We start from the raw sequence: 14682 nt of genomic DNA, 5'->3' as shown, positions 1-14682 counted from the left end.
CTGTTTCCTTGGATGCTTCGTGCACACTTCTCTGCTCCTCTCTAAACCAGGAGACAGGCTCCCCTTTGATCCCACTCACAAGTCAGGAGCATAATCAGGATGTAGATTTGGGTCCCCCCAGTGGATAAGTAAACACCCAGCTTCATAGAGTGAGCCTCCACTGACCTACACAATGCCCACTGATTAGCCCTTCAGCCCCCCACAGAGAGGACTCGGCTCCTCCTCCGGAGTAACCCCTTCCCCCCCACCATCTCCCTTACGACTCTTTCTGTCCAGGCTGGATTGCGGGCTTATCCCACTTCTGGAAGTCTTTGTTCTCATTTTCTCCCAGTGGCATTAGCTACTGGATTTCCCAGATGAATTTCACTTTATTATTCCTGGGCCGTCTCCCCAGCCTCGCCGTGGGCCCTTTGCACAATACCTCTGGCTCCACTGATGTCAGGGGATTTGAGTTTTCAATAAAGTAAAACTCCAGGTTTTTACATTTTTTATTGTGGATCTTATATTCTGAAGTTAAAACATGTCCTGATACAGAGCATTCTTAATTCATTGGCAATGAAGTTGCACTTATTTCCCAGTGTTTGGGGTTTGTACTTTGAGACCAAGATGCTGTGATTATCAGGGTTATCTGATACAGAAAAGCTCAGCAGTTGGTGAACAAGTAGATATGATTTTGTTGTCTTCGAAAGAAAATCTAACACACGGCACTGGGGAAGTGGTAGCATGTCCTTGAGGACCACAGGATGAGGAGTCAGCCAAAGAAGTCAGGGGGGTCTGAAGATGGAATTGCACACAGGCAAATCAGAAGGAGGAAGTTAATTCAATCTGGGACAAATTCTGGGCTGGTGATGGGGAACATAGATACCCAAAGATCTGCTTAAATATGCAAAAGCCATGAAATAAGTCTTAGGGCTTGCCCTGGACTCACACAGCAGAACATCAGCTTCTAGGAAGCCTGCTGGCTCGCACTTCCACAGCCACTTCCACAGTCTCCTGTCCTCTCTGACGTGAGCTCCACTCCCCAGCCCCCTAGTTCTCCGGTCCTCACGTGTGTCAGATTTTCCTTTGGCCTCTACACCTTCACAAATGTCTCTCTGCCTCTACCACAAATATTTATTCAGGTATAACTTTCTCTAGGAAGCCTTCCCAACTCATCAAGTCTGGGTGAGGTATGTCTGTGTTTTCTACTCCTCAGGGACCCTGCATCTATCTTTTATGATACATCCTTTATACCAACTTTCGACAAGAGCTTATCTACTTGTTTTATTGTCCCACTGGCCTAAAGCTCCACGGAAGCAATGACCTTGTTCTCTCTGCCCAACACAGGCTAGCACTTAAGAGACATTTGGTAAGCATGATAACTAGCAAATGACTGACAAGTGAACCAAAAACACAAACAGCTAAATGAGTCCAAAACTTTCTTCATTTTTTTCTAAGAGGAAGAAACTCATCAAAAACTTAGGCTGATAAAAAGCCAGGAGACACGCCCCCCAAAAGAAGGGAAGATATTAGGAAAATGAAAACAATGCGTTTTAGGAGAGACCCAAAGTATGGACCCACATGTAAAAGCTCAAAGGATTGAAAGTTGGATACTTTTCAAAGAGTTCCACAAGAATCCAAACTCTATCAGAACATAAGAAGGACAGAGCCATAAAATGCCAGATCGGCAACCCCATATTAAACCAAATTGTGCAAGGCACAAAGAAAAATCCAGCCCTTTTACTAAGTGAGATGAAGATACAGCACAAATTTATAGGTACAAGATCAAGAAAGCTAAAGCAGAGCAGGAGATGCAGCTTTCAAGAGACATCAAAGGTAACATTCTTTAATTATACAAGAAAAAGGAGGAGGGGGCCAAGGATAATGTTGCCTCTGTTAGAAAATGGGCTAGGAAGCTGTGAGCAGATGGCTATGAAATGGCAGGAGTTGCTGTGTTTCTCATGCTTTTTCTCAAGGAAGGAGGGAGCGACGTAGGAGGAAAAGAAAGTATAAGCAGCTAAGAATACTGCCGCTTGCATTGAGTGTTGGGGTGGGTAGCCAAATTAGAAAAGGAACATAGTTCCATGGAATATTTAAACAATTGGATTCATGATCCCAATCAATTTGTCGATGGAAGATCCCATTACCAGGAATTACACACATACTTCCACACTAATGAGTTGGAAAGATGTTACTGAAACCGTGCATTACCTTAGAGGTTACTGAAGATAAGAGAGATCACTGAAATTTATTAAAGGGCAAAACAAATACCATGCTCACCTTAACCACAGGAAGAATATCTACCTGTTTGATTTTTAGATGGACTTCAGAATACACAGGAGATCTCTTATGCAAATCCCATGGTGTTTAAAATGAATTGGTCCTCATCCAACTCTGAGTAAAGTGTCAATTTCCTCCAAAGAACCACAATGCACGTTGTCTGAGCACCCTGGCAGTTATGTGCTGCAGGCATGTGGAAGCAAATATTCTTGATGTTTTGCAAATGAACAACTTATAAATGAATTAATGTGTCATAAACACTTTAAACCCTGCCTATGTTCAGAGAGGATGGGGCGGGGGGGAGTACGTTTGAATCAGAGGTTGACTCTAATGAGTAAATTATCAAACGGAAGCAGAAGCTTCCATTTCTTCTGTTTGCCAAGGAGCTACCTTGGACCAGCAGGCTCTGGATCAACTTCATCTCCAGTGTTAACAGGCCAAGCAATGAACAGCTCACCCCTTCTCTGCATTAACAAGCCCTCTCGGTCCTGCCTAGGAACTCTGGTGGATAGAAGAACAAAGCACCGCCCCAGACACCACCTTATTCTAGAGAAGATCAGGCCAACATACACGGACAACCCAAGCTGTGATGCGTTTCAGGGTCTTACACATGGACTAGGGATGCGGGACAGGAAAAGATCCATGTGAGACGGGACTTAAGGAAGCCTTTCAAAGGAAGTGCATCATTAGACTGAAGACTGCAGAGCACTTGAAGGTGAGGAGAAAAGGCAAGAATTATTCTGGGAGGACAGCAGCCTGAGCAGGACGGCCTGAGCAGTGGGCCAAGGAAGCCAGACTTGCCTGAAGGGGGCACTGTTAGGGCAAAAGAGAGAGAGAGGGCAAGGCCAGAACACCAAGCCAACTGGTTCTCTCTAGAACATGGTCTCCCTTTGCCTTTCCTTTCTATTCCTCTCCTAGAGGAACGGGCTTCAAGCTTCTCCCTGGTCCTCTCTAATAAGTATGTCCCCTAAATTCAATGGATAAAATCAATAGCTCTTTTTCCAAAGGTCACAGTTTCTTCTCTTCCCATTGAGGTTCCAGTCTCACTTGCTGTTTCCCAAGACTCAGGCGTAGTCACAGTCGTGTCAAAGATTCAGTGGGGAGTAGAATCTGGAGCCTCCTAAAAATGATTCCTAAATTTCCACCACTTTCTGCAGGGTTCCTTGCAGTGCAGCTCTATTTAAAAAAAGTCTGTGGACATGGGCTCACTATTTCTGGTCTTAAAACATTTATCTCCAAGCTGCTGAAAGAAACCTCGGATCATTACACTGAATTTCTAAGAGAAGGACAGGAATAAGCAGGGAGCTTTTCTTAAGCTCACAAATAAGTTTTGCAAAGCTTCCTAGACTTGTCTGCATCTTCCCACTCCAGGTCCTCCCATGATTCAAGTCGACTAGCTCAAGATGCAAGACACTCAGCAAAGCCACCAGACCAGGACCCAACATCAGTCTTTCTGGTGAAACCCTCCAGTTTTCGGGGGGGAGGGAGGAACAATCACAGCACTCCTGATTGGTTCCTCAACTGTTCTCCAAAGATGGAAACAACAGCCTGGATGAGAACAGAACGGTGCACCCAGGGAGCTGTCACCGTCTTTGCAGTTTGGTCAATACCAAACTGTTCATTTGTGCCTCGTAGGCATCTTTGTCTTTCACAGCCTCCAGATGACACTCCGAGAGTAAAAGAAATGTGAGCAGGTGCATCTATTAAATATGTAAAATACACCTCTTCCTTTCTCCTCACTTAGAAGATGGATTTCTTAAGGGTGTGGAAAGTCACCTAACATAAAGACAGACAGGTAGAAAAAATATCGTCCTTGCCTTTTTTTTTAGCACACAAGAATGCAAGTAGGCTCAGCACATCAGCTTTCTGCAGAAGATAAATGCCAGCCAATTAAAAATTCAGTTTCTTTTCTTTAAGCTAATTCCTCAGGTTTTTGCTAATTAGCAACTAATAGTTCTGTCATCTGAGCTGGGAAACATAAGGAAGAATACCAGCGGTATGTTTTCAATCAAAGCATTTACATGGAGGAATGAATCATAGTTTCCAGGAGGAATAACTGCTTGGGAGCAGTTGGGGGCATAAAGAAAGCAGTCTTCACACAACTATAAAACTGGAAAAGAGACCTGAAATTTTAGAAAAGGGGGCATCTTTCTAAACCCTCCCCACCGTAACAAAACCAGCAGGGGATCTATATGACATGATGGTGATTCCAAGAAACTCCCCACCAAGAGCCCAGCAGGGATAGTTAAAAAACTGCACTCCACAGTCCAGAAGACAATGCAACACATGTTTTCTGTAACAGGGAAGCGAATAAAAGTTAAGTGTCAGCCAGGGTACAGGAATGCTTTAACTATTATGTCACCTGCCTTGTCAGTTTATAAAAGAAGAAATGCACGGTGGTAAGTGAAAGCAGGGAGTGATGGTGGTTTGGCATATCTGGCTGCAGATGAAGCAGGAGCAGAATAAAATCTTTGCTGAGATATCTTTGGGCTGGAGATGGGGGTCGTCATCCTGACTCCAGGACAAGCAGGTCAGAATCCCCAGATCTGGTCCCTCCCAGGCCCTGCCCAATTATAAAGCACGAGCGATCCCACAGCAGCCAGCCTGTCAGTACCACCCCAGGTCTGAGCCACGCGGCTGGAACATCTACTTTCTTGCCTTGATATACACCCCTTCCACAGCTACCCTTGGCGAGAGAAAGCCCCCGGTCCCCCCGTGAGGACTTTATTCCAAACATATGTTGCAAATGTTTGAAGTGCCCGCTATCCTGGGGTTTTCTCTTTTTCTTTTTTCTAAAAGTCAAACCCACAAAACCCAAAATACTTTGAATCCCGCCTAAGTGCAATTTGTGAAGATGCAACATTGCCTACCCAAGTATAACAGAGCCTTAAGCAATAAAAATTTTACAGATGTCCTTCTGAGGGGAAAAACGATTTTCCTTTTTCCGGTCTTACAGGAAGCCTGCCCACACGTTAGAAATACAAAGCTAGTATATATAGAAGCACAAATTAGGCATCTTGGAACGTCTGCGTTTTCCAACCACAGAGAAACGCAGGAATTATTGTGAGAGTTCACAAGCCCAGCTACACTGGATTAGGGAAGTCTTTCCCTCCAAGGGTCTAGTGGGGCTGGCGGACGACTCAAGGGAAAAGGCAGTGACCTAAAAAGATGTCTCTGAACCTTTAGCTACCGAAGGTCCACAATCAGTTTGAGTGCTTGACAAGGCTGCCGACAGAGACAAGGTAAAGAAACTTGGCCAAACTTTTGCATCTCATTTGAAAAAGAGGGCACTTTTCTCACATGCTAAAAGATTCTTGGAAGATGTGTCAATTTCAGCTTCCCACCTGTCATTTACCTGGATGATTAAATCCATGTCAGATAGGTATTATTACAAAGTACCTAAAAAAGCACTCATTATACTGGTAGAAGATTAAATAATCCAAGTGGGGGCTAGAAAAAATAGAGTCATGTCCTACTGACTTCTTGGAGCTTAGTTTCGGACACCTTTACATCATTTACCATGAGCACCTAAATACTATACCTTTCACTTTTCCACAGGCATTAAGCTTGTATATGTCATATAAAACACTTTCTGGTAGGAATTTTAAATGTTAAAACTACTGCAACTCATGTAAAAGGTTTTAAATTTCTCTGCTCCTCAAACAGGAAAAAATGACAGTCCATCTTTTAAGATTCAGTGAGAAAGACTTCTGATTAGAAGACTATAGCACTCCATGCTAACCCCACACTCTTTCCCTAAGAAAAGATATTTTTTTACAATTCACTCCATCTCTAATCTGTGTTTAGAGAAGACACTGACCTTGGGGAATCAGGAAGGCAGGTATGACAGAGAAAGACCAGTCTACACTGAACCAAACACAACTGCAATTCTGATAAGACACCTTGGTTTGGTGAGTAAACATATTACATACAGATGGTGGTGGGGACGATGCTGCTGCTGCTCATGATGACGAAGATGGAACAGGGAGGAGAGGAAGAAGCAGGAGAAGGAAAACGAGGCAGAGAAGAGAGAGAATCCCTAATGATTCAGATGCATTCACCACGAGCCAGAGATTGTACAAAATATTGGTATTTTATTGGCACTGTCTCACTTAATTGTCCCAAGGACGCTGTGGGGCTGGCAGTCTCACATCACTCCCATTCAACAGCTGAGAAGGGATCCTTGGAGGGATCTTAGAGACAAGCCCACTTGGCAACAGTCACAAGGTCAGTAGGTGGCAAGGCTGGAACATGAGTGCCTTGGTTGCTGAGCGAATCTCCAGGACTCCACGTCCATATGATGGATGTAACGATAACATTTATTCATGCCCAACTGAGTGAGTACCTTGGAATGGTGGGGCAGAAAAGCATTTGCCATTTGGTGATAGACAACCTACCTCACTTGTAAATTACCCAATGATTTTATAGTGGTTTGAACAATACCGTGGGAAAAGCTGAAGCACAATCAACCTATAGGTGCACTGTCTCTTCAACAGAGTGACAAGCAACGGGTCCAAGAGCCATCAAGAGTTTTCCAGTGCCCTGTGCTAGTTCATACTCCCACTGGAGGTTGGAGAAGGGGGTCACACACAAGGACCACCGAGCAGTGACAAGGGTCCCAGGCGTGCAGAGATCCCAGCCCCTCAAAGGATGAGGACAGGACTCAATGGGCAAACCGTTAGAACAAATGGGCCGAGAGCAAGCTGCACGTTGAACGGCACAGAGAAAGTTAACGGTCATCTGCCTACTTCGCTCAGCTGTCCTGAGCAATTAATTATTCACTAATTAGTGGGCATCTGGAATGAAAAACAAAACATAAATATGAAACGGGGAAAGTCTGTGTTCCCATCCAAGGGCACAAACAATGCAGGGCATGTATGGCTGATAATCTAGACTTTATCCTTTTTCAAAAGTAAGCATACTCTTGGGGAATATTAATATAGGTAGGGAGCATGTAGAGTCCCTCATATTTTCTGCATGGATGAGATCTAATAGAGACCCATCCACAAAAATACAATGTAGAAAACTCAGACATGGGCTTGGAGAAAAACCCTACTGACAACTATTGTAAACTCTCATTCCAAAAATAAAGGAAAAATAAAATGAAATAAACCTCTAACGAGGAAAGAAAAGACACACACACTATACCTCCTCATTTCTGTAACTGTGGAAGTTAACAACTGCAGCCATAGGGCTGAGAAGCACTTTTTAAACAGAAAAGTTGCAGGCTTTTTGAAAAACTAACAAGAAGCCATCGAACCTTTTCCTCTATGCCTCTGACCACTTAAAAAAAATTCTCCCTCCACTGAAAAAAGGTAACGTATCTTCCATCTTTACCAACAATATAATCTAGTTGGGGAGGAGGGGGGAGCAGTTGCTGAGACTTAAGGTTGTGTGAAGCACTTTGATCTGCGCCCTGATGAGGGAACATTCCCCTCTGCTTCAAGCCAACTAATGAAGGGATGAAATTAGCTTTTATCCTGGGCACTTTCTTGAACCAAAAACATGCACTAATCAGCTGTCCTCACTCATCAGTCATCTGGCTAATGACCTTTTGCCTTAAAACACTAAAATTTCTGAATGATGTGGAAAAAGGAAAACACAAACCAGTCCCCCTCTGTGGCACACGATGGATCATCTGGAATTGGAGCCGGGAAGGTTAAACAGCAGCCTGTATCCTGGCAAGGTGATAAATCTGTAATCAAGAGCTGCACGCTTGGGCATCTCAATATGAACTTCATTACTCCACCACCGAATTATATATTTTAACTAGAACCAGGCCGGAAACAAGCTCAACCCTTATATAGTTTCTTTTGCATTCTGCCTTGGGAGAAAACCATCCCGTGGGTGTGTTCACCATCCTAGTTCATTTCTTAAACTTTCTGAGTGCGAGAAGAGGAGCTTACGAGGTCTCTGGTCTGCGAATTCCAGAAGAAAGTAGAAAAATCTTCCACAGGAAGGAATTTGGCCCTGGTTGGTTAAAAGAGGTTTGTTTGTTCCTCGACAATAAAGCAAAAAATATATATATTAACAAGGGGAATATCTGCCATTAAAGACACAGCTAATGCCTCCCACTTTAATAACTCCCCCTCCTCAACCTATTTCCCTCCAGCAGGGTCTACTTGAGTGGAGAAAATCTGGTTTCAGTTCCCAGGAAAGGTCTGTGTGGATTCGCCACAGACAGACACCTTCCTGGCAGCCGCCCCCCAGCCCCCCAGGTCCAAGTTGCTTAGAGATGGAAAGAAATGGTTTCCGTAAAAAGAAGGAACAGGATGAGGGAGAAGTTAAGAAGTACAGTAGACAGTAAATTAGCCATTTGCATAAAACAGTACAAGACAAGTAACTAAGTGTACATGCGCTCACACACAGCCTGCCCTGGCTCCCGCAGCACATGCCACGGGCTGGGGAAGACTTACGATAGTGAGGGTCCATGTAGCCATTCCTGGGGTCCATGGCAAACACAGCCCCGCGGTAGGGGACGGAGGGTTCGGCCAAGTGGGGCAGGGACCCATGGATCTCCTTCTTGATCAGCGAGGCCCTCTCGTCGCTGGATGTGGAAGGCTCCTCGCTGATCTTGCCGAGCCCCGGGGCAATCTGTGGCTGCATAGCGACTGCGTTTCTTCTCTCTCTGTGATAGGTCTGTCCAGGACTTTCATCCTCTGAAGACGGAAGGGAAATGAAAACTCTGTGAGCACTTTGAGGAGACATTCAAAACCCATCATCAGTTGGGGCTCCCCGTCCATCCATCTCCCCGCCTCCCAAAGAAGCCTACTTCTCACTCTTGGCAACTTTGAAAGCTAACCATGACTGGAGGGTCTCAAGCCAAAACTGTTTATGAATGAGGGTCCAAGATACAAATCGAAGGAGGAAGGGGAGCAGGAAATGAGCCTATTAAATTGAGATGTCAGCAAATTCTCATCCCCAGCTTCCAGCCGAATCTGCTAGTGAGGTTTCCCATCAGGGACCTGCCAGTATCCCTGCAGGGCCTGAGGAGCTGGAGATGTTGCCAGACTAAGGCTATGGATTGCCAGCTTCTCCTGGTCTGAGGAAGCCAGGCCTCCAGTGATCCAGGAGGCAAGGGACCCCTGTTTCTCAGAGGAGGACCTGTTAGAAAGCAAAACTTGTCTTTGTGATTTTAAGTCAGATGTATGATCCACTGAGAGATGAAACAGTGCCAGACATGGGACAGAAAACCGACTGGTTCCAAGGGATAAAGACGGCAATCATGAAAACCTACAGTGCCCCTTACAGGACACTTCCTGCTTCGGCCCACCGAACAGAGCTGAGAGCTAAGAGGAAAATGGGGATAGAATGTGGGTGTGGAGGGTGTCAGTCACACTGATCTACATCCACACTCCGGTGGGCTCCAGACGTCGTTTCAAACATGTAAGAAACGGCTTGATGAAATTCAAACTCCCTCATACTTCTGTTCCCTTTCATCTGTAAGAACTTTCCATCTGTCCACTATGGTTCTCTGCAAATGTGATTGGATGGCCTTTCCGACAATAGCAGATCAAAGACCCGTGGCATAAAATCAAACCAAACTGGTGATCAGAACCCACAACAAGTGGACCAATTCATCTGTAAGAATCATACGCACGCTCTCAATTATGCCCACACAAGCACTGTGTTTGAGTCACAGACTGTGTTCTGGCAGATAAGGGCTGTTGGAAAAAAAGCTGTTGGGACACTGCTTAGACACCTCATTTGAAAGCTGTTTCTCATTCCTGATCCTAAAAACAAAACAAAAACAAAAAAACTATAAGTGGGTGTAAATAATAATACTGTTGTACTATTTAGTTGAACAGATCTTGAACTCATCTTATCTTCACACACAAACTTCTCTTCAAAATATCCAAACAAAACAGAGTTATGTCTAGCTGAGTAGACATACTCTCTTAAAGACATACTCTCTTAAACTTATCTTCAAAAAAAAAAAAAAAACAGAAAAAAGCATGCTTTAGCAATTTCATAGCTCTTTTGACAAATTTAGAAGAATAGCTATGAACATGAACTAGTGTGAAAATACAAACTCAAGTAGCAACAACTCTTTTGTGATGACTAATAATTTGAACTAGCTAAAGCCAGTAGCAATTCTCATTTTCCTGCCTATGTTTTGGGACCTGAAGAAACAAGCAGTGTATTTTTTTTTTTTTTTAACCTAGCAAATGACTTTCAAAACCAAATAGGCAATGAGGTATGTTCTGGACTTTACAGTGATTTTGCTGACTACTGCTGGATAACTGTGAAATATTATTTTAGCATTATTTTGTGCAGATCCCCACCCTCAAATCTTGTAATGATGGGATAAATTATGAGTTTAATCTATCAAGTAACTACTAAAAAAGAAAATGGTCACATTTTCACACATTGATCTTTACAAAAGCAATTCCAACCATGCTTTCGCTAGTTTAAAAACAAACTACAAAAACAACAACAAAAAATCCTACATTTTAATTTCTCTTTCTAATACTTTTAGGCCCTAATCTACACTGCTAACTTCATTAGCAGTAAAGTTGCAGGCTGCAGAATGAAGGTTTTCAGTGATGTAAAGACAGAAGGATGTCAAAAACACTCAAAACTCATAGTTGGTTTATAAAAACTCCCACCATGGCCAAAGTCATATTTTCCACTAAGGTGTGCCTGCACAACTTCCAATTTCAACTTTGCACTAAGGTGTAAATTCTGTAGAATGGATCTGCATTTGGAAAGCCAGACAGATCATACCAAGAGGGACTGTGACATGCAATTAGCATTCTCTGGGAAAGATGAATAACCAAGCCCTACTAATCTGTTCCAGGTTTAAAACAGGATTCCCTTGACTTAATCTTCCTAGAAGAAATTAACTTTTCTTCTCTTAAAACTGCATCCCTACAATAGAGTGAGTTTCTTAGACACGATGTCTTTACGGACAAGCATTTGACTCCAACTTCACGAATAACTGAATAATGGGCATGGACTAATCACAGCCCTCCCACCTTCTTCTCCACCTCATGAGAGGAAGAAGCAGTTAAGGCGAGGCGGGTAAGTGGAAATGGGAGGGTCTTTTTAGCTAAAAATTAATTTCTTCAAGAGAGTTAATATGTGTGAATATCAAATTAGAACAAGAAGTCAGCAAAGTTCAAACACTTTATACTGAAAAAAATGAACTAATTCTCTTAGTAAAACGCAGGCCAGGCTTTTTTTCATATGGAAACTTTCATCATACTTACTCTTATACGAGTCAAGACTCCCACATTTTCACCTACTCTCCCTCTCCAGAAAATTCCAGCAGGTGATTATTTCCTGAAGTTCATCTCCTATACTGAGTTGATTCTGAGGGGCATTCAGGATGAAACCTTGACAGTACACACTCCCAGAATACAAACAGCTATGAGGCTTGAAAGCGTGCTATCTACAGTGAAAGGGAAACTTTCCAAGCCATATTCCTGCCTGCTCTTATAAATTTAGCAACCACTCTAGCAAGCCAAAAAGACGAGAGCTGTCTAATCTTGCTCAGTCGAGCTGAGTTGTTCAATAAAGTTGGAGAGTCAGCGCAGACAGGCTACGCCAGGCCAAATTATTGACAGAAACATACTGTCCACCATGGCAACAAGCAGAAGTCGGCTACAAAAATGTAAGCAAACAGCCCAGTCCTCCAGAAGCATCTGCCAGTGGATTTGAACAGCCAAACACAGGGCGACTGTTCATGCCTCTCTCAGTTCAGCAGCTGCAGGCTCAGAGGGTCAGACTGAGACATGCGAGTCTCTAAAAAGCTTCAGGAGAAAAATTGTTTTCAAAACTGTCATCAGGATCCCACTTTGGATCCCCTGCCTTCTGCAGCTCTGTGCTCCAGTGGAAATAAGGGAATTCCCACCCACGGCAGGGAGGGCTGTCCCCACATTGCATTTCAGAAGCTGTCCCAGGTTTTTCCAAACTCATCCAAAGGCAACCCATATTGCATCAGACGCGCTTGGTGCCATAAACTCTCACAACTCAAGAGCGGCTTCATCACCAGCATCGCTTAGACCATTTACAGGGAAGGTTTCCAGGAAGTCACCGTGTGGTGAGAAGCAGGACTCAACACTCTCTCTCTCACTCACACACACACACACACACACACACACACACACACACACACACACACACACACACACACACACACCTGTGCATTTGTTCCCAAACTCTTGACTGACTTCTTCTAGAGACCCAGGACACAACTGCTCTTTTGCATTGGACTGGACAGAAAAGTTTCAGAGGTAAAACCCTGCACCGCATCACCGACCAGGAACACTTCCTGTCCCCCTGACCAAATCAGCGGGTGAGGAACTCAGTGATACAAGTGCTCACCTCTTTGAAATGAACGTGGATTTTAAGCCGTCCCCTGCAATCCCATTTTAAAAGCATCAAGCCTCTCTTCCCCGCAAGACACAGAAGACACAGCGAAAGCGAACAGACGGATACTTACAACTCAGTCCCAGGCTCTGGCTAGCTACTTTCTGCAAACTTCTCTTTCTGCTGGGCTTTCTCTAGCAGTGCAGATCTGCTAGGAACATTCTCGGTGTCTCCCTGCCTCCCTGCACCCTGGCCCTCTCCCTCTCCCAGGCAGTGCTTGCTCCCATTAGAGGAATTAAAAGTGGTTGGAGCCATGCTAAATTTAACAAGCTCATTAGTATTCTTTCTGAGTGCTTCCGAGTGAACTCTCTCTATTCAAGGCACTCTCTCCAGCAGAAGGGTCAGGCTGGCTAATCATTAAATCAAACTAATGTCACCCTATCACAATCAGCCCCAGAGAAGGAGGGTTTATTATTTCAGTTTATGCTAAATAAACGGTTTTACAAACGGTCCCCAAGCAAGGTCAACAGCAGCTTCAATTACAAGACAAACTTAACAAGAGTTGCAATAAACCAAGGACCCCGTATTGACTTAAGAACAGGCTCGACGCCACATATGGCCACTAGCGGGGTTGTACAGGAATGCATATTGGAAAATAAAGGAAGAGGGGGCGCTTCTTTCTTTGCCAGAATTTGCCACTGCACAGCGACTGTTCATTCACCTCTCTGCAACCAGCTAGCCGCTCAGCTCAATTCACTCCACACAAAGGCTGGAGCCCAGACCTCAATGGACCGAGTGAAACACGTTCAGAACTAGGCTCTCTATTGTGACTGAATTTCTTAACATCTTTTCAAAAAGCGGAGAATGCCTTGAGGCTAAAGGAAGAAACAGGCTAATGGTGAATTGGGAATTCAGAGCAAATTTCAGAGCCCTTTCCTCCTAGCTTTTGAGGTTGAAAGCAAGCTCTTTCCTTTCAAGTTTCAAAGTCCTTTTTCCTCCCGCAGTGTCACAGAAGGATTTGAAAAGAAGGTAATTGTGCTCGCAGTCTCCCTGATCAGAGCTTACGTCCTATTTCTGGTATTTCGGAATACTTCTTGCAATAATAGTGCATATAGCTCAATCCCTTAACCGGCCTGCACTCTGCAATTGCTCATTAAATGAACAATTGCGGGTATAAAATGCCTTTTATGTTCAAGGTCTGGATATAAGATAAGCATTCTAGGACTCTAAATTTGGTTTACTAAGGAAACTCTCCATCATTAAATTACAAAACTGAAGTCAGAATATCAGGCTTTCCCAGAAAAGTGGCACTCAAATTTCGGTGAGCCCAAAAGGCAGGGCGGCTGGGGGGAGGGGCGGAGGCCACAAAATGTTAAGGAGGGGGAAAAAAAAAAGAAGTGGGTACTCAGATTTCGAACAGAAGAGGATTCAAACAAGAAAATAATATTTCCGTGTTTAATAAGGTCTGAGTTTGTGAAACCTCATCATTTCCAAACTGAATGATATCATCAAGTCATCTACAAATGGATCAAAACACAGGTGTGAGCCTCAATCAACACGCGGAGGGCTATTCCTGACCCCTCACTGGCAAATGTCATCCCCCTTTCTTAAGAAAAGAAATAATCCGTTTCTGCCACAGACCGCTTTATCATTTGTATCCTCTCACTTACTCCTCACCAGAACCTGATGTTACAGCAGGACAAGGCATTAGGGCCAGTTTTCTGATAAGAAATAAGCAACCACGTCCCTTATACATGATGCAACAGGAATCCCAATCATGCCTTCGACAGGCCATGAAGTCCTGTTAACATGAGGGAGGTCTGCTCCAGGCGGGTTTGGCGAAGGATACCTGTGGCTTGTGTGCAATCCCAGCCTCCACCCCCACGGCCATCAGTTAAAGGAAGGGAGGAGAGTAATTACATTTTGATGCTCTGACCTTTTCAAATCCTTGATACTCTCCAAGTAAGTTTTTGTCAACAACAACCACTTCTGGGAAAACCCCAGAGGGCCCCAGTGACAAATCCACCATGGGACATCCAACCTCAGGGTCTTAGTACCCTGAAGCATCTTATCCCCACAGGTATGAGGACAGGCGCATGCCCTACACAG

At 44.1% G+C, this 14682-nt stretch overlaps 1 protein-coding gene across 9 annotated transcripts in view; it reads right to left on the bottom strand.

Moving 5' to 3' along the window:
- Positions 1–14682, bottom strand: part of GLI3 (GLI family zinc finger 3) — a 305222-nt gene that overhangs the window by 199645 nt on the left and 90895 nt on the right. For 8 of the 9 annotated variants that reach the window (XM_043463520.1, XM_043463519.1, XM_043463518.1 and 5 more), the window contains one exon: positions 8676–8918. In XM_043463520.1, coding sequence (XP_043319455.1) covers positions 8676–8918 — 243 coding nt within the window. Of the gene's footprint in view, positions 1–8675; positions 8919–9859; positions 9985–14682 lie in introns of those variants that run through there. The other variant, XM_043463524.1, reaches the window with a different exon arrangement.

This window comes from Cervus canadensis, chromosome 3 (genome assembly GCF_019320065.1).
Source record: "Cervus canadensis isolate Bull #8, Minnesota chromosome 3, ASM1932006v1, whole genome shotgun sequence".
Classification (NCBI taxonomy): Eukaryota; Metazoa; Chordata; class Mammalia; order Artiodactyla; family Cervidae; genus Cervus; species Cervus canadensis.
Note: the sequence above shows the minus strand (reverse complement) of the source record. Positions and strands in the feature narration are given on the sequence as shown.